Below are 19,901 nucleotides of genomic sequence, written 5' to 3' on the forward strand. Positions count from 1 at the left end.
GGTACAGGGAAAGCTGCGCCTCTTAAGATCGGGCTCCCGGGGCGCCCGGCATCTGCATAAGTGGCACTAACAGGACACCCGTAGCCAGAGAAGGGGCTGGTGGCACAAACGAGGCTGATTTACTCGCCCGTCTCCCTCCTCCCGGCGGGCGGCGCACGGGCCCGCCCCCGGGCAAGCGGGGAGGTGTGCGGCCCTATTACACGCCATTACGACTTTCTGGGTAATGTATACATTTTCACTCTCCCGCGGCCTCCCTCCTTCATTTTTCATGAGAACTGGCACGAGATTAATGGCGGAGCCACAGAAGAAACAGGACGCCACGCCGCTCTGATTTATTGACCACTTAGCATTGATGAAGCTGCAGACAAGTCAAACAGATGTTGCAGCTGCATTTTTCTTTATCAAAACCAACAGCTTTTTTGCATTTCTAGCCACTTCTTGCACCGCTGTCGCGCTTACTCCACAGAAAGGGGTGCCGGCTCTGGGTCCCCCACCCCATTCCTGGTGGCAGAAGAGTCAGGGCGGGAGAGCGGGACCCTGCCTGGCACCCAGCCACCAGATGCCCACCAGGGAGTGTCCAAGAGGAGGAGGGAGAGCCCCTGGGCCTGGCTCTGGGGACTCGAGTGCCTTTGGTGGGCCAGCGGTCCCCATGACCAATCCCACCAATCCCAGGAGCTGTCCGGTGGACAGTCAGTTCTCTCCTGCAAACTCCAGCCCCGCCTCTATCTCCAACCCGGAGCACATCTCTGAACTCCCACTTGCAGGCGGTGTCGAGGGCGTCGATCCTGAGCCCCAGCTGAGGTCAGGCCTGCCCTGCGCCCTTTACCTGCCTGTCTCCCACTCGGTGAGGTCAGCTCCCAGTCCCAACAGCAGGCACTGAGGCTGGTGGGACGCCCACCCCCACACACCTCCTCTCCCCACACACCCCATCCTGCACCTCTCAGAAACCACAGGCCTCAGGAACCGTGAAACCTCGCTCCAGGCTGCAAATTAGAGCTCTGGGGGGTGGGGGGCTGGGGAAGCCGGGCATCTCCCCTCAAGTCTCAGCACCACCCCTGCCCACCAAGGCTGTCATCCGTGGGAGCCTCGCTCACCTCTCTGCCTCGGCCTCCCCTCCCTTTCCACCAGACCTCCTCTCTGCCCTGCATTCAGCCTCTAGCTCCAAGTTCTTTCCCAAGGACTGAGCTGTGCTCTCGGCGGGGACTCTGCCAGGGAAAGCTCCCCGATGGGAGCTGGTGGGATCAGAGAGGACCCTGCCTGATCCTCACACCTGCTGCCCCCTCTTTGAATCCCAGGGGCCGCTGAGGGGCCCTGGACCACACCCATCCCACAGCCTCGGAGCCAGTGGTCCTTTCTTGTTCAAACAGCTTCATTTCCTCAAGGGCCTTATCACCTTTCCAAATGGGAGTCCAGCTCAGCTGGGGGCTGGGGTCCAAGGAGGGGGTCCAGGGTCCCAGGTCAGGGAGGGGCACAGAGGCAGAGGGGCAAAGGGGGCAATCTTTGGACAGCAGAGGCCCAACTGCCCCAGAGGCTTCAGGAGGAGGCTCGGACCTGTCTACAGGAGCTGCTAAGGGTGGTTTCCCTTGACTTAGATTATCGTGGGCTCCCAAACTCTGTCCCACAGAACATTAGGGTCCCAAGAAGCTCAGGTTCATGGGCAGAGAGGTTTGGGAAAGCCCGTCTGCTACAGTGCCACAGACAATTCCTCCTGTACACACTGCCCTCAAGGCTCTGATAAGTCCTGTGCAAAAGGCCTATTAACTTTCAGCATGTATTTTCTGTAAAACATTCCTAACTTCTCCTGTGCTTCTGGAGGTAAAGGTCCTCCGCTTGCTCTCTACACCGTCCACTCTTGTGGGTCAGGCGGGAGGCCTCCAAGGGCCTGGCTCACGTGGGCTTCTCCTGGGAGCCGCCCCGTCACCTTCGCTCTGAGCGAATTCTCCACCTGGCAGTCGGGACAGGAGGAACCGAAGCCCACCAAACCCAAAACCCACATTTTCAGACAAAAAAATAGAGGTGCCGTGGGGCTGAGGGGCTAAGGGAAGAGCCAAGCTTCAGGCTGGGCAGGGTGCTCCCGGCCCCAGCCGCCACCTCCCTGCCCCTCCTTGGGGTGAACACCTCCCACCTGTGGCCAGGAGACACCCCACTCCTTCCCTGCCTTTGAGTACCTCTCTCTCTGGTGGACACCTGGGGTTCTCCAGGGTCGGTGCCGCCAAAACGCCGGGTCACCAGGAGGCCGCCTCTGCCTTGCATCGGCTCCCAGACAGGACTAGCATCCTGGAGGTGGCAGCTGGCCGTCAGCAGGCAGGATGGGGCACCGCTGTGTGCCAGCGGCTGAGCTTGGGCAGCCCGCTGCAGATGAGGCGGGGTCCCTGCTGTCCAGAGCTCACACCTGTGGTTGGGAAAATGGCCCAACCTGGGCAGCAATTGGGCAGAGCTTGAGGGGCAAGTACCAGGAAGAGGACAGAGACCGCAGGGTGGGGCTTCCCTCCTCGGGTGTGGGCTGGGATGGGCCCAGTATGCAATTGTTTTAGGCGTGGCCTGGGATGGGCCAGGTATACAAATGTCTTGGGTGTGGCCTGGGATGTGCCGGTATGCAAATATGTTGGGTGTGGCCTGGGATGGGTCGGGTATGCAAATGTGATGGGTGGACCTGGTATGCAAATATGTTGGGTATGACCTGGGATGGGACTGGCATGCAAATGTGTTAGGTGTGGCCTGGGATGTATTCGGTATGCAAATATGTTGGGCGTGGCCTAGGATGGACCTGGTATGCAAATATGTTGGATGTGGTCTGGAGGTGGGGCCAGGATGCAAATTTGTTGTGTGGGGGCTGGGATGGGTCTGGTATGCAAATACATTTGGTGTGGCCTGGGGGGGCCATGCATGCAAATATGTTGGTGTGTCCTGGGGGGGCCAGCCAAGCAAGTGAGTTGAGTGTGGTATGTTCTTGCGGCTCCACAGGCAGGGCTGGAGAGAGGCATCCGGGTCCTTGGGGTCTGGTGGACTCGAGGCCAGATACCAAATGAAGTCACCATGGAGAGAGATAAAGGGGATCTGGGGTGTGTCAAAAGATCAGGATGGATGTCCTGGGAGGAAGGACAGACAAGTGGGCATAAACATCAGGTCAGGCCGGGCTGCCAGAGGGAGCCCATTAGCGGCAGGGCTGCTAAGCAGGTGGTTCGATCATGCTCTTGGGAAGAATTTCAGGGCTTTGTTTGGGTTTGGTTTGGTTGCAGTAGCAATTGGTGGTGAGGACAGCAGGGCTCCTGGCCCTCCATAGGCACTCGGAGCCTTTTCGAGGCCCTGCCGTAGCTCTGCGTGACCGTCCTGGTGAGGAAGGCCGGGCCCTGTTCCCATTTATACATGAGGAGCTCAAAGAGGCAGGATAGAACCTCTTCATCTGTGGCTCTTCCGACAAGACTCTGAAACTTTCCAGAGACTCCTCTGGCTTAACCAGGGCTTCCCCAACTCCACCGGCAGCTCCATGGGGATCCCTATCCTGGCCTTTTTATTTTATTTTATTTTTCTCATAATGGGAGTTTGAACTCAAGGGTGTTCTACCTCTGAGGTACACCCCTAGCCCTATTTTATTGTTTTAGGTTTTTTTTTTACTTTGAAACAGGGTCTTGCTAAGTTGCTGAGGGCCTCACTAAATTGTGGAGGCTGGCCTCAAACCCGCGATCCTACTGTCTCAGCCTCCCAAGTACTGACATTACGGGTGTGTGCCACCACACCCGGCTTCTCTTGGCTTTGCCACCCACCAGAACTGCAGAACGTCGGGGGTTTGCCCTCAAAGGTCATGCTCACTTTGGAGGGGTGCCGCTAGCATCTGTGTGGAGATTTCACAGCCCCGCGTGGAGCTGCCCCCAACCCCCCACCCATCCTACAGTGTGAGGGGCTCGAGCCAGGATGAGCATGCCACGGAACAGATGCATTAGGACTCACAGGCAAATATATTTTTCTGCCAAAAACACCCCATAAAATGTACCACTAATGAATAAAATCACAATGTTGCCAAAAAGCAATGTTGGCCCCAAATTTCCAAAAATACTTTTATCATCCTGTGTCTTAAAGCCAGCCCCAAGCCAGGAAGTCGTACTCAACATTCCGCTTGGGGAATGCTGGCTCAGCCGCCCAAGAGTGGAATCTGGGTTAAAGAGAGACGCCGGGTTCAGCAAGCCTGCTTCCTGTCTCCTAACCCAAGCCTGGCCCCCTCGCCCACCTTCCCCTAGGGCCCCCTGCTCACTGGGTCAAAGCAACCAAGCAACCGGGACAGGACAGGAAGGCCCAGCAGGCGGCCCCAGCTGCACGCACGCCCATTGGAAGGGAGCAGATCCAGAATCTGAAGTTGGTTACTGATGCGGGGTTCACTGGCTGCTGGGCCGATCCCTAAGGTGGGATGTGGATGTGCCTTGGGGTGCTTTCTGGAAAGGGCGGGGTACCCCCACCTTCATCAGACTCTGAGAAGGCTAAGCATCGGCCCCACGCGGTGGGCAGCCTCCTAGCCAGGGCCTCCATTCAGAAATGCTTCCCTGCCTTCGTGAACCCCGATGTCCACAGACCCCAAGTCTAGGAGAGGGAAAGGCCACAGACTGTCATCGGCCTATTTTGATTCTGCAGGCTCCAAATAAGCCAAATATTGCCAGCTGCCCAAATAAATATCCCCAGGGCCTTGAGCCTAAGGTCAGGCCCAGGAGACGGAGCAGATCCACAGATCATGAAGACTCCATGCCCGCAGCCATCCGTACTGGGGGGAGGAACAGCCCAGAAGCCTCCCTGGAGGAGGAGGGCCCTGCCCAGTCCTCAGAGAGCACGTGGAGGCCAGTTGTGCAAATGAGGAGGAGCCCTGCAGACAGACCTTAGAGCTGCCAGAAACAGGAGCCTCGCTTCTGGGTACTGGAGGGCAATTTTGGGGTTCGCTCCACGGTGCCTGCCCTCCCCTTCCCTTGGCCTCCCACATCTCTCCCAGGCACCAGATGCGCTGGGCTCTGTGGGGGCCGTGGGCAGGAGGCTGCAGCCTTTAATCTCCCTGGTGGCTGGCATGCCAGCTGCTTCCTGCGGGCCTGGACTCCTGCTCCAGGGACTGGGATCAGAGGAAGCCCCAGGGAGCCTGCTGGACCCCGGGGCCCTTTGATCCTTCCTTGCTGTGCTCAGCAGCTAGCTCGGCTTCCTGGGCAGGTCCAGGCTCGGGCAGCAGCGCTAAGCTCAGCCCCAGCCAGGGAGGCCAGCGGGCTGCTCTGTAGGAAAAGCCCAGACAGAAGCCGGGACGTGGGGAATAGCCCCCTATCACCTCAGTCCTGTAACAGGCAGGCAGGTGTGCCCCGGGGATTGGGAACTCATTTGGGCCAAGAAAAAAGAGGCCACTGTATGCCTTGGCAGGGCGGAGTGTGGAGCCAGAGCCACTGTATGCCTTGGCAGGGCGGAGTGTGGAGCCAGAGCCACTGTATGCCTTGGCAGGGCGGAGTGTGGAGCCAGAGCCACTGTATGCCTTGGCAGGGCGGAGTGTGGAGCCAGAGCCACTGTATGCCTTGGCAGGGCGGAGTGTGGAGCCAGAGCCACTGTATGCCTTGGCAGGGCGGAGTGTGGAGCCAGAGCCACTGTATGCCTTGGCAGGGCGGAGTGTGGAGCCAGAGCCACTGTATGCCTTGGCAGGGCGGAGTGTGGAGCCAGAGCCACTGTATGCCTTGGCAGGGCGGGAGTGTGGAGCCAGAGCCACTGTATGCCTTGGCAGGGCGGAGTGTGGAGCCAGAGCCACTGTATGCCTTGGCAGGGCGGAGTGTGGAGCCAGAGCCACTGTATGCCTTGGCAGGGCGGAGTGTGGAGCCAGAGCCCTGGCTTCCAACCCAGGCCAGGTCCCTCGCCAGGCACAGAGCTTGGGCAAGCCCCGCGCTTCCGTCTCCAGACAGAGGCTGCCCTGCCCGCCTCCCCGGCCAGCGCGGGCCCCAAATGAGATCATGGCTGGAAAGTGCTTTGAGAAGAATAGAGTGCCCCACCGATGTCAGGGATTATCATTGTTATTAAGGAGTGGAGTCCCGCAATCCAGAAAAGCTGCCATTAGCGGGAAGGCTCCCACTCGCACTGATTTAATTTCCTGGTTAACTGAGCGTTGGCAAGAAAAAAAAATACGTCTCAACCCTTATTGGAAATCTTTTAAAATTATGCCGGTCTACTCTCTCACCCCGGTGGTGGTGTAGTCTGGAGTCTTTATTTATTAATGGGGTGATTGATTCATATATTTCATTTCTTACTTTTGCTCTGACCACGTCCAGAAAGAAAGTAGCCAAGAAGTCGGCTTCCCCCAGGCCTGCGCTTACCCGAGACTTGAGCTTAAATATCGGTTAGGGAAAGCAGGAAGAAAGCCCTGACAGGGGCCTTCTTGCCTCGGCTTGGTTGATTGTCATTTGTTCCCTTAGAACCAAACAAGAAGCCGGGCGTGGTGGCCACGCTTGTAATCCCTGCGCTTGGGAGGCAGGGACAGGAGGATCACGCAGGTTCGAAGCCAGCCGCACTGGCTTAAGAGACCCTGTTTCCAAAAATAAAAAATGTATAAAGTAGGTCTGGGAGTGTAGCCCGAAGGGTAGAAGGGCTTCCAGGAACCCCAGTACCACACACACACAAAAAAAATAGTTCAAGAAATACCTGCTAGAGCCGGGCATGGTGGCACATGCTTGTAATCCCTGCGTTTGCAAGGCTGAGACAGGAGAGTCCCAGTTTGCAGACAGCCTCAGCTACTTAGTGAGGCCCTTTGCAACTCTGTGAGACCCTGTTTCAAACCAAAAAGAATAAAAAATAAGGATGGGGTATAGTTCAGAGGTAAAATGCCCCTGGGCTCCATCCCCAGTATTGCAGAAAGAAAAAAAGAAAAGAAAAGAAAAGAGAAGAAAAAAAAAGAAATACCTGCTGGTCGGGGTAGATGGGTTTAGCCAGGCCTGTGTAGGTCTACCCAGATGCATCTAGGAAGTGGCATGTTTTTAACAAATGCGTCCGGCCTGACATTAAACAGGCCCACACTCAGAAAGGCCCCCAGATCCCCCATCCATGCTCATTGTGGCAAAGCTGCTGTCCCCAAACTCCTCAGAGTGTCACCATCGGCTAGCGGGGACAGGAGGGGACGGAAGGCGTTTCGGATGGTGTTTGCTGGGCCGAGGCCAACCCATGTGAATGGTCCCCCTTGAGGACAAAGGACGCCCTCTGGGTGTTCAGGCCGGGAGCTCTTCCCATTCTTAAGTCCCAAAGGGGCTTCCAAGGAGTTTCTGAGTTTCAGGGGAGGGGGGCTGTAGTGGCCAGCACAGTGGGGGCCGTTGGCCAGGGTGAAGACCCCCGGCTGCAGGCAGCGGCTCTGGCCCTTGGAAGCAGGGGCCTGAAGCTCTGGGAGCTCCTCTCCCTTGGGGAGAGGGACGCCATGCTGCCTATGACGGGGCGTCCAGCAGTTGATGGGGATGTACCCTGAAAGTGTGAAGCAGGGGTGAGGGTCGGTGGGGCGGCGGCTGGTGGAGGGATCCGGGACGCAGGGCAGCAGACACAGTCCGACCTCATAGATGGGGTCCTGAGTTACGCGTGGACACTAGTGGTTCTGGGGAGATTTGGCACCCCAGGCTAAATCTGTATAATAGAGTCCCAGCAGAGGAAGAATTCGACGGCAGGTGGTGGGTGGCGGCCGAGGAAGTTGCTAACACCCCACAGGATGCTCTCCCCCAAACGCAGGATGTTCTCCCCCAAAACAGAGGCTCGTCCGGTCCTGAGTGTCAGCTGGCGTGGGGACCGTCTCTGCTGCACCTGCTGGGGGCCGGGGTAGGCGTCCCCGACCGCAGACATTCTCTGTGCCTCCACCAAGCTGCCAGTGTCTGTGCTCTCCCCCCAGAACCCCGACATCGTCCTGGTACACTATCTGAACGTACCAGCCATCGAGGACTGCGGCAAGCCCTGTGGTCCCATCCTCTGCTCCATCAACACCGACAAGAAGGAGTGGGCAAAATGGACGAAGGAGGAGCTCATCGGACAGCTCAAGCCCATGTGTGAGTAGCCTCGGGGCCCAGCCCATCCCCCGCCGGCGTGACGGTGATGCTGGGAACTTGGCTTCCGCAGTCCCCGCTTTCATGTGGTCCTCGTCGGCTCCCTGCCTTGCCTGCGACAATCAGGGCACAGAATGTCTGGCCCAAAAGACAGATGGGAAGAGTGAGGTTTAGAGAGACAGGGCCATCCATGTAAGCCGGGCGGAGCCATCAGTGGCCCCGGGACTATATCTCTCTGTGCCAGACAGGAGGGGACAGGCATGGGGCAGAGCTGGGGCTGGCACAGGCACTGCCTCCTGCCCTGGGCCCCCACGCTGGCTCTGAGCTCCATCACTGCCGCCACATGCTGGACGCGGGGCCTGCCTCGGCCCCAGGCTGGGTGGCACACGGTTGATGGTAATTGAGCTGGATTTCATTTTGTCAGCAAAGGGAAGCGTTCTGAAGCATCTGTCAGGTGCAAATCACTGCTTGCAAAACACGGAGCCAATCCAGGAAGCTCAGGCTCAGCAGTCCTGGTTTCCACGGGCCACAGCTCCCAGCCACCTCGGGGTTTTTCGGTGGCCTCTCTCCTGCCGCTGACCGCTGGGCTCGGCGACAATAGACCTGAGTCTCTCAGACCCACCAAGAGCACGGGGCTGGCCAGTGCTGGATGGGGCCCACGGGTGCAGGAATATTGATCACCCAGCCCAGAACAAAGGCCAGTCATAGCAGGACCCGAGAAGCCCATCACGTGGAACCAGGACCACCTTGGGGCTGGCTAGAGGAAGGACCCAACCGCTGGGCGCCACATACAGGGGGTCCGTGCATACATGTCTGGGGGTCCCAGCCGAGGCTGGGGGTGCCTGCAGTGGTCAGCTAATCCGGCATCCCCTAGATGCTCAGATTTAAGGATTTGGTCCCAGATAGAGGGCAAAGGTCAGGAGGGACAAAAGTTCCTCTGAAGAGGCCATAGCTCAGCACCCAGGAGCTGGACCTGAGGCTGGAGCTTCCTCTCCCACCAGCGTCCTGAGCCAGGCGCCCCGGGGAGGCTCGGCCTGGCCTCGGGGCTTCTCAGGAGGAAGCCTTCCAGGTGAGGGTCAGTTCCTTAGCAGCAGCTCTGACTGTATCCATCCTAGCTTGACACCGCTGTCTGCACCAGTGCCCGCCTGGGCACACGGCACCTGCTGCTCTGGCTCCATCCCGGAGCTGTGCCCAGCTGTGCTGGCTCCTCCACCAGGGCAGAGTGGCGTGTCTCCCCCTCTGCCCCGCGCTCTCCTTCAGCTACCTTGGCTTCTAGAACTCAACCTGCTTCCCTCTCCGTCGGCCCTCCCCAGCGCCCAGCGAGCCTCACACCAGCCCAGGCACCTCGGCCTCCTCAAGACCCCTGGGGAGCCTTCAGACCCAAATCAGGGGCACCCCCATGATTAGCCAGGGGGATTCCTCGGGCCTCCTGGATACTCCAGAGCATCCGGAGCTTGGGATGCACCATGGTGGAATTTGCGGAGCTGAACCTGCTCTCTGCACATGCTGGGCATCCAGACAGGCTCCCCAGGTACCTACCTATGATGCCTGAGCAAACGTCCTCCAAAATCCCCAGCAGAGACAACAGACAAAGCCTCCGGGAGCTGAGGCCACCAGGGCACCTTCCCAGGCCAGGCCAGTGGGCTGCCGCCAGGGCCTCCTGCTTCTAGATGCACCTGCCCCCTTTCCTTCTGAATCAGGACCCGGGTGGTACCAAGGGGTACAGACTAGTGCTGGATGTAGGTTCTACCCTAGCCTGGCTGCTCACGCTTTCTCCTGGGCAAAAACACATCTGCCCAGAGCAGAGACGCTCGTCTCTGGGCAGTAGAGGGAGCGGCGCTAAAGAGTGAGGTCCTTATCCTGAGGTCCCTACCGTGTGACCTCGGGCCAGCCGCCCTGGTCTCTGCTCGCCTGTCCCCCTTCTGCTGAGAGAGGAGGCATCCGGGGGTCTCTGCTCCCAGCCCAGCAGCTTGCAGCTAGCTCAACAGAACCCATTCAGCTCTCGGCTCTGTGTCCCAAGGACCAAGGGGCAGAGGCTGCAGTTTTGTCCCATTTCCTGGGAGATGAAAGCACTCCGGGTGTTTTGGGGTCACCCCAGGGAAGCCTCTCGTGAGAAGCACCACCCATGGGGGCAGGTGGTTTCTTCCTGGCACTGACTGTGTCCTTCCTTCCAAAATCGGGTCCTCAGGGGGACCCTGGCCTTGAAAGTGTGGCTTGGGGGGTCTAGGGACTCCTGCATCTGTCCACATCCCGAGTGGCCGCCATTCCAGAGGGGATCCAGGCCCCAGAATGTCTCCACATACGAAGGTGGCTTTTCTTCCCGGCCTCTCTGGGCCCAGCTTCTTTTTCCTCTTACATTCCCAGAAGAGTCTATCCTGCTGGGTTCCGAGGTCAGATAAGGGCCCCTTCCCACGTCCGGAGCAGCTGGCCTGGCCCCAGCAAAGTACCAGAGACACTGTGAGCCCAAGATTAGCCCAGGAGACGCTCCCAGGGGAAGTGACACCTTGCCAGGTACCCCCAGGACAGAGGCTCTGCCCCGGGCCCTCCTAAACCCTCTCTCTCTCAACGCAAAGAGACAGCCCTTCTCCTTAGCGCCCCCCCCCCCATATTTTCTAGTACTTTCCCCCTGCAAAAACTGCCTGTCCATCAGACAGGAAGGCCGCCTGGGGGCGGGATGGGGGAAATTAGGCTTTGTGGTAAGAAAGGTAAAAACCAGGAGGAGAGAGCGTGAAGACCCACTAGAAAATCAAACCCCCAGTAAATCTAATCACACTGGCTCTTCTGGGTCCCAGGGGCAAGAGGGGAGGAGCAGGGATGGCCGCCCTGTGTGTGGCTCTGGGGACAAGCGCAGCCCTGGAAAGGTGGTACCCGTAAATACGTCAGATGCTGCTCAAGCCTGGCACGCAAGCGCGTGCGCGCGCGCGCGCACACACACACACACACACACACACACACACACACACACACACACGGCGCCAGCCACCGCTGATCAGGAGGGCATCAGATTGCGTGCCAGAATCAGGCGCCGCCCAGCACCGCAGCCAAAGGCCTTCACTTCCACATAAATCACGTTCCTTCAAAGACTTCACAGTTGCATTTCCCGATGTTTCCCAATTTCTCTGCCCTACAGCAGAGTTGTCAGCAGTGTAATCAAAATGTTGTGCTTCTTGGCCAGGAAGGGGAACTCGGCCCGGCAGCCCGCGCCTCACCCGGCCGAGACCGGGCGCATCCTGCCGGGCCCTTGAGAATCCCGCCTGCACGTGGCTGAGCCGGGCTCTGGGGAGCCCTTGATTCGTGCAACTGTGCGCTTTGGACAGAGGTCATTTCTTTTCAACCTGCAATCTGAGGGATACCTCTTCCAGAGGAAAAACAAATACAGAAATGTTTCCAAAGACGGCAAGATGTTTCCAAAGACCCTGCGTCTTTCGTCTTTCGTAAGATCTTCTGTGATAGGGCATGGATCCGCTGCTGTCAGCCTCAGCTACCTTGTGAGGCCCTCTGCACCTCAGTGACAGCCTGTTTCAAAATAAAGAATAAGGGGCCGGGATGTAGCTCAGTGGCAAAGCGCCTGCTTTGCAGGTGTGGCGCTCTGGGTTCGATCCCCGCTTCCAAAAAAGACAAAAAAAAAGAACCCCTTTAAAAAAATAATAAGCTAAGAACAAACAAACAAAAAAAAAAAAAAAAACCTTTAGAATAAGCCGGGCGTGGTGGCGCACGCTTGTAATCCCCGCGCTTGGGAGGCGGAGACAGGAGGATGGCGCAGGTTCGAAGCCAGCCGCGCTGGCTTAAGAGACCCTGTTCCAAAAATATAAAATAGGTCTGGGAGTGTAGCCCAGAGGTAGAAGGGCTTCCAGGAACCCCAGTACCACCAAATAAAATAAAATAAAATAAAGAATAAAAGAGCATGGTGGCAAATCCCAGCATTCGGGAGGCAGAGACCAGAGGATCACAGTTCGCAGACAGCCTCAGCTACTTACAGAGGCCTTTCGCAACTCAGTGAGAGCCTGTTTCAAAAAATAAAAAGACTAGGCTGGGGTCATAGGTCAGAGGTAGAATGGCCCTGGGTTCCATCCCCAGCACTGCAAAAATAATTAAAAATAAAGAATAAAAAATAGGGCTGGGGGTGTAGCTCGGAGCTAGACTGCCTCTGAGTTGCAGCCCCAGTACTGCAAAAAAAAAAAAAAAAAAAAAAGACCAAAATAAGAGTGGCTTAAATAAAATTGGGGCATATTTCTCTTTCATGGGTTTTACAGCTCTGAGTCAATATGACAGGCCCTCTGGTGACAGGGAATCAGATGCGGGGACCTCCTGCCAGCTGGATGCTCTGCCATTTTTAAGAGCATTGCCTTCTGTCAGTAGCCCAACAAGGCTGCTCCAGCTACTGCCATCACGACTGCATTCCAGCCGGTAAGAAGGGGAGAGGACAAATTGGAAGGCAGTTTCTTCCCTTTCAGGAGAGATACCCAGAAGCTGCACACATCACTTCCCCTCACGTCACTGGGTGTAAAATCTTTTCATATGGTAACCGCTAGTTGCATAGAAATCTGAGGAGTATGGTCTTTTCTTGTCAAGCACAGTCTGAGGACCAAGATTCTGCACATGAATCGGTGGAGGCTGAGTCGAGCTGAGCTCGGCCTGGGGTTCCATCTTCCTGGCTCACGGCGTACAGGCTCATCTCGCTTCAAGGCCTGGGGTGCCTATCCGAGGAGGTCCGGTGTGACCGAGAACGTAGGAGAACAGCCCCAAAGCTGAGCACGACTCCTCCTGAGAATCCCGGGCCCCCTCCTGCAGAGAGGCTCAGGCAGGGAGCCCCTCCTCCTGGACCCACCTGAGGGACCACTTTGTGCAGGGCTGGTCTCAGGTGGACCACGTGCCCGGGTCCTGCCAGCAGGGCAGGAAGCTCGCCCCATGGTTCTGAGCCTCCCCCACGGGGAGCCAGGTGGAGCCGGTCCCGGAGCTCGGCCTCTCCCTCTGGGCGCCTGGCATCCTGCCCTGCCCCACTTCTTGGCGGTCAGGCCAGATGGACTCGCCAGCTGCGTCCCAGCCAGCGGTCAGTGAGGTCATACCGGCCAGGGCAAGGAGGGACACGGCCACAGCTTTGGAGTTGCGTCCACAGCCCCTCCCGATGGCCCCGCATCGCCACGGGAGGCCTGACCTTCTGTGCCTCCAGTGCCCCTGAGGTCACTGGGCAACTCCGTGGGCGCCACCCAGCTGCCTTCTGGGTTCTTGGGCCTCTGCGGCGGGTGTCCTCGGCAGCCAGGCTCCCGGCCTGCGCCCGCTCCTGCACCCACACCGCCCACATACCATGACGCCACACACCACTGCACATACATGTACACCCATGCACACGCAGCTGCCCTGACCTCCCACGGATACATGCACACCCACAGGGACACACATGAGCTTACCAGGGCTTAAGCTGCTGCTGCTTATTTTTTTTCTTTTTTCAGTACTGGGGATGGAACCCAGAGGCATTCTACCTCCGAGCGACACCCCCAGCCCTATTTTTATTTTGAAACAGGGTCTCACTGGGTTGCAAAGGGTCTCGCTAAGTAGCTGAGGCTGTCCAAGAACCGCGATCCTCCTGTCTCAACCTACCAAACGCTGGGATTACAAGTGCGAGCCAACATGCCCGGCTCGATAGACAGCTTAATTAAGGCTGGAATGTGGCGTGGGAAGCCCAGACCTGGGCTGAACGCTGGCTCCAAGCTTTCCTGGTGGGCAGCCCTGCTCAGCTGCACGGGCCCTCTGAGCTGCCACACCCTCCCTCCTGGGAAGGCACTGTCGAGGACCCTGCCTCCTGGGTCCCTGTGGTCATTAAATGATATCACAGCCAGGAACGGTGGCACAGACCTGTAATCCCAGTATTTGGGAGGCTGGGACAGGAGGATCGCAGGTTCAAGACCAGCCTCAGCAACCTAGCAGAGCCCTTAGCAACTTAACAAGAGCCTGTTTCAAAATAAAAAATAAGCTAGGCCTGGTGGCTCATGTCTATAATCCCAATACTTGGAGGGCTGAGACAGGAGGATCGCAGGTTTGAAGCCAGGCTGGGCAATTTAGCGAGGTTCTCAGCAACTTAGTGAGACTCTGTTTCCAAATAAGAAATAAAATAAGGCAAGGCGGGGAGGTGCAGCTCAGAGGTGGAATGTCCTGGGTTCAATCCCCAGTGCCACAAAAATAATTAATAAATAAATAAATAAATAAACAAACAAATAAATAAATAAGCAAGCCGGGTGTGGTGGCACATGCTTGTAATCCCAGCATTTGGGAGGCTGAGACAGAAAGATTGCAATTCGCGGACAGCCTCAAACACTTAGGCGCTTTCCAACTCAGTGAGACCCTGTTTCAAAATAAAGAATAAAGCCGGGCGTGGTGGCGCACGCTTGTAATCCCCGCGCTTGGGAGGCAGAGACAGGAAGATCGCGCAGGTTTGAAGCCAGTCTCGCTGGCTTAAGAGACCCTGTTTCCAAATTTAAAAAATGTAGAAATAGGTCTGGGAGTGTATCCCAGAGGTAGAAGGGTTCTATCCCAGCACCACAAAAAAATAAAGAATAAAAAATAAGTCTGGGGTATAGCTTGGAGGTAGAATGCCCCTGGGTTCCATCCCCAGTACTGCCAAAATAAATAAATAAATAAATAAATAAATAAATAAATAATAAATAACCGACCTAGGGGTGTAGCTCAGAGATAGAACATCCCTGGGTGTAATATCCAGTACCCCCCCCACACACACACACACAATTAAAGCTGAAAGTGTAGTTCAGAGGTAGAGTGCCCCTGGGTTCAACCCCCAGTACCAAAAATATTTTGTAATGACACCATGGCTATAAGGCACGCAGTGTCCAGACAGTGGCCTCATCACCGAAGACGCCATTCAAAGCCAGAGAGCCAGCTGCTTCTCCGGAGGCCGCGAGCACTGCTGATGAAGCCACTGGCTTGTGCGGAGGGTGGGCACCCAAAGGCCACCTGGGACGGTCCCTGGGCCTCCCCCAGCCAGGGCTGGGCCTTGAACACAGTTAGGGCACCTGCTCCACCTGCCTGGTGCCGGGCTGGACATCCCAGTGAGGACACCACACGGGGAGCCCAGGCCCTCGGGCCCTGCCCTCGAAGAGCCTGCACAGGAGGCTTTGGCTGCCATGATGGGGCCGGGAGTGTGCAGGGCTGAGGCCCTGTTGGGTGTGAGCAGGTGGAGGCTGCGTTGATAGTGTTGACGGTGAGGTAGAGCCCTGCTGCGTGTGAGGGGATGAAGGTCCTGCTGTGCCGTGCGGCCGAGGCCGTGATGGGTGCGGAGATGGCGCTCCTGCCTCCTGTGAGGGGTTGAGGTCCTGTCGATCATGCAGCGGAGGCCAGGCCCGGCTTGGTGGCCGAGGAGTGGTGGGTGTGGGGCTTGGGGTTCCATTATGGCGCCCCATAGTCCTCAGTCACCCCAGACGCCTTCGGTCTCCACCGCAGCTGCTGGGGCTTTGGGAGCCGGGCCTCAGCCCTCGCCACACGGCCTGAGGCGGCCCCGGGCGCAGGAGGGCTGGAGCAGCAGGCCGCCACAGGCTTCGGGACCCTGCAGACAGCGGCCACAGCAGCAGAGACAGCACAGAGTGGGCAGCGCGGCCTCTCCCAGGCCCTGCGGGTCAGGCCAGCAGGGCCAGGCCCCTCCTGCCCCGGGGCCCTTGCTGCTGCTGACTCCCGAGCCCTGGGCTCTGTGCTCAGTGGGTCTTGTTTCTCATCATCTTTTCAGACAAAGACCAAAGATTCGGTGAGGGGGCCATGTTTATTTGTTTTGCTTTTTTGCTTAGATTGTAATCCTGGTGATTATGGAATAGCAAGAAAATCAACAAAGGTTCTCCCTCCCTGGGCCTGTGCGAACCGGTTCCTGGTCAGTGAGCGCCACCTGGTGGCCGCTGGTGGCCGAGCCACAGGCCCAGGGCCCTGCTCTCAGATTCTGACGTGGTGGGACCAGGGAGAGGTGCCCGTCGTCACTTGGCTGGCCACAAGCCGGGGTGGGAGCTTGGCCCCTGCCCGGGAGGGAAGGAGAGAGGGAGGGATGATTGTCAAGGACCTGCTCCTCGGAGCTGCAGGTATGGCACTTGAGCTGGGCGGCTGTTACTGAAAGGGACCAAGGGTTCTCTTGCGAGCATTTTCCTACCTCAGAGTGAGACTCGGAACAGGAGCGAGGGACTGTCCCTGGGGCTCAGACAACCCAGCTGTAGTTTTACCCCCAAGTCTACCCAAGCACAGCAAAGCGTGAGTGGACATCTGGCCCCGTGGCAGGCGCAGCAGTGCACCTTGCGACCACCTGGGCGGGAGCAAAGACAGGTTCCCAGGGCCTCGCCCCACACACTCGGATTCCACGGCTCAGAGCAGGGAGCAGGGAGGGCCCCGGGAACCTGGAGATTAGATAGATGATAGATAGATAGATAGATAGATAGATGATAGATAGATATAGATGATAGATATAGATAAGTATAGATATATAGATATAGCTATATATATATATTTTTTTTTTCAGTACTGGGGATTGAACCCAGGGACATTCTACCTCCGAGCTACACTCTTAGCCCTATGTTTTAATCTTTTTATTGTTGAAACAGGGTCGCACTGAGTTAGGAATGGCCTCACTAGCTGAGGCTGTCTGAGGATAGTGATCCTCCAGTCTCCACAAAACAATGATGATGATGATGATAATGATAATGATAATAGCAACAAATAAATAAAAATTTAAAATAAAAAGGTCTGAGGGTATAGCTCAGAGGTAGAACATGCCACGGTTCAATCCCCAGGACCACACACACACACACAAAAAGAAGAAGGATGCACATATTTGTCCCCATGTAGGGCATGTAGGGACAGGGATGGCAACTCTGTCCCTAAGGGCAGGGAACTAAGGGCAGGGGCTCTGTCCCCCCACTGTGTCCTCAGAAGTCATGGGGAGGCAGGGACAGTCCTGACGGGTCTGGGGAGGTTCCCCTGGGCTCTATGCTGTTCCCCTAGGTTAGGAGCTGCTGGTCCCAGGGGCACAGGCAGGGTGGGTCCTTGAACCCCAGGTGGACCCAGCCTCTGCCCAGCTCCGCCAGGGCTACTTGTAGCCATCCCTCCACCTGACCTGGAGGGCGGCAGAGGGCAGAGCCAGGCTGGCTGGGGTTTGGGGCTGGCTTCCCTCCGCTGGAAAAGCCTGGTTTGCTTTGCAAATCTTCATTTCTCCCTCAGGCTAGATTCTGTTGAGCTGAGGTGGCCCAAGTAGGACTAAGAGAGGAACCCCTTCTGATTTCTCTTCTCTCCTGGCTGCCTGCAGCTCAGCGTGGCTTTGACACTGTATCCCGTGCTATCACAGAAGGCCTCTGGCTTCCTCCTCCCTGTTCAGCAATTTGGGGAGCATGTGCAGAGCGGGCCTTAATGCTGGTGTGGGGGGCACTGGAGGCCCTCTCCCCAGCCAAAGCCTGACCACTGGAGCTGATTCTGAGCGCTGCCCTGCACCAAGGGACGGCTTTGGAATTAATCACTAACATTTAACTCTCCAGATTTTAAGCCTCTCTTTAAAAATCAAAGGCCTTCAGCAACTTAGTGAGACCCTGTTTCAAAAAAAAAAAAAACTGGGGGTGTAGCTCAAAGGCAGGATTCCCTGGGTTCCAACCCCAGTACCAAACAGAAGATCACTGGGCCCATGGCTCGATGCTTAGAGGGACCTGGATGGAACTTGCCTCCTTGAGGGCATCTGAGTCATGGCTCCCGGAGCAGCTTTCCAAAAAGCAAGATGGAAACCGTCCCCAAAAGCTACCTGGTCTCCTGCCTCCACTCCCAAGTGCCCTGGAAGAGCTGGGCAGGCAGCTGGTCACTCACATCTGTTCCTGACATCTCTGCCCATGATCTGGGCCTGGGGAAATTGGCTATAGTTACACTCAAGGGGGAGAAGATTCCAGAAAGGATTCTGGCCCCTGGAAATGGGGTGACTCCCAAAGCTCCTTCTCCCCCTGCTGAATCGTGCTTCTGAAATTGCTCAACAATCAAAGCTTCTAGCACATTCAATCTCCTTTGACTGTGGGAAGAATCTGCAGCCTGGGTAACAGGAATACTTAACAAATCAGAAGATTCTGAGAACTCCAAGGAGCTCTGAATCGCCACATCCACGGCACAGCTAGCTCGGCTGGGTCGGAATGCCCAGCCAAGCTTTCTTTTTATGTCGCAGAGCACCTCGAGATCGCCTGGGAAGCCAAGAGGCAAAGGTCGTGTGCCCGCGTGGTCTGAACTTCCTGACTTTGAATCACCTGAGCAGCCCCAAAATTCCTGCCGCCATCAACATTATCACTGCTGTGATCCAAAACAACTGACCGTGCAACTTAGAGGAACATTTATTTACTCAAAGTTTGGAGATCTTGGATTCGGTCCATGTGAGGCTGGGCCTGTGGAGTTCGGGGCATGGCTGTGGGAAGCAGAGAAGAAAAGAACAAAGGTTCTGTTCTCACTTCAAGGAGGCCAAAGCAAGAGAAAGGTAGCAAGGAGAAAGATAAGAGCACAGGCCCTGAGACCACACCCCAGGATTACCACCTACTAAGTCCATACCCCAACGGCTTAATCATATCAACTCTCTTCAGGAGAGAATCTGTATCTACCCATACTCCTGCCCCTGCTCCTCACCTCCAAAGACTCTCACAGAAAACAAAATGCCCGGGGTAGGCTCTCAACCCCTGACTCTGCCTCCATGGTTTTCTAAGGATGTGTAGCACTGGAATGGAGCCCGTGCCTCCTAAGTCCACATAGAACGGGTCATCCTGACGCCCGGGTTCCAACAGCAAGAACCAACCCCAACAAGCCCTTGGGGGACCCGGCATGCAGGTTCCCTGGGCACACAGCGAGCACACGCTCCATTCTGCCCCCCTTTCAGTCTTGGCGCACCCTCGAAATGGGATTTCTGGAAATTGTGTCCTCAGGACCAATAGGAGAATGAGAGTTTAGTGGTGAGATCAGGAAATTGAATAGTACGTGGGTGTCTGGATATGAGAAGTTAAATCTAATGAAAATTTCATCCAGTTGAACCAAGAAATCAGAAGCAGGGCCTTTATTCCTGTCAACAAGAATACAGTGAAAATTAAACCAACGTGGCTGCCATCTCCCATTGACCTTGTTGCCATGGTGACAGCCGCCTGCATCAACAACTCAGGAATCCAAAGGGGCTCTCATTCACTCCCTCTCCTGCCCGCCTCCGTCACATGGAGCATAAGAGTGACCCGTATCCAGGGTTACCCGGAGCACCCCAGTTCATAAAACTGCATGAACAAATAATAGAAGCACCCCTTTTCTGATTCTAGGATGTCCTATCCTGGACAAGTTCAACAGTCACCCTTTTTTTGCGGTGCTGGGGATGGAACCCAGGTGTGTGTGTGTGTGTGTGTGTGTGTGTGTGTGTGTGTGTGTTACTGGGGATTGAACCCAGGGGCTTTCTACCTCTGAGCTATACCCCCAGACCTATTTTATATTTTATTTGGAAACAGGATCTCACTAAGTTGCTGAGAGCCTCACTAAGTAGCTGAAGCTGGTTTTGAACCTGTGCGATCCTCCTGGCTCAGCCTCCCAAGTACTGGGATTATGAGTGTGCACCACCACACCTGGCCCTTATTTTTTATTTTGAAACAGGGGCTCACTAAGTTGTGGGGGGGAGGCATCACTAAGTAGCTGAGGCTGGCCGAGAACCCGGATCCTCTTGTTTCAGCCTCCCAAGTACTAGGACTACGAGCATGCGCCACCACGCCCAGCTTACAGCCACCCTCTTATGAGGGTGGCAGGTACTGAGTGGAAGCACTGGATGAGCCCAGGCTGACAGGGACATGGACACCGCCACCCCGCCTTGTCACCTGCTCACACACAGCTCTGAGCAATCTCTTGCCCTGCCAAGGATGG

At 56.5% G+C, this 19,901-nt stretch overlaps 1 protein-coding gene across 7 annotated transcripts in view; it reads left to right on the forward strand.

Annotated features, from left to right (window-relative positions):
* Positions 1–19,901, forward strand: part of CAMTA1 (calmodulin binding transcription activator 1) — a gene marked incomplete at both ends in the record, with an annotated part of 865,599 nt that overhangs the window by 745,178 nt on the left and 100,520 nt on the right. For all 7 annotated transcript variants that reach the window (XM_080693322.1, XM_080693323.1, XM_080693325.1 and 4 more), the window contains one exon: positions 7,865–8,018. In XM_080693322.1, the coding sequence (XP_080549448.1) occupies positions 7,865–8,018 (154 nt within the window). The remainder of the gene's footprint in view (positions 1–7,864; positions 8,019–19,901) is intronic.

Source organism: Muscardinus avellanarius (genome assembly GCF_963383645.1).
Source record: "Muscardinus avellanarius genome assembly, chromosome: 3".
Lineage (NCBI taxonomy): Eukaryota > Metazoa > Chordata > Mammalia > Rodentia > Gliridae > Muscardinus > Muscardinus avellanarius.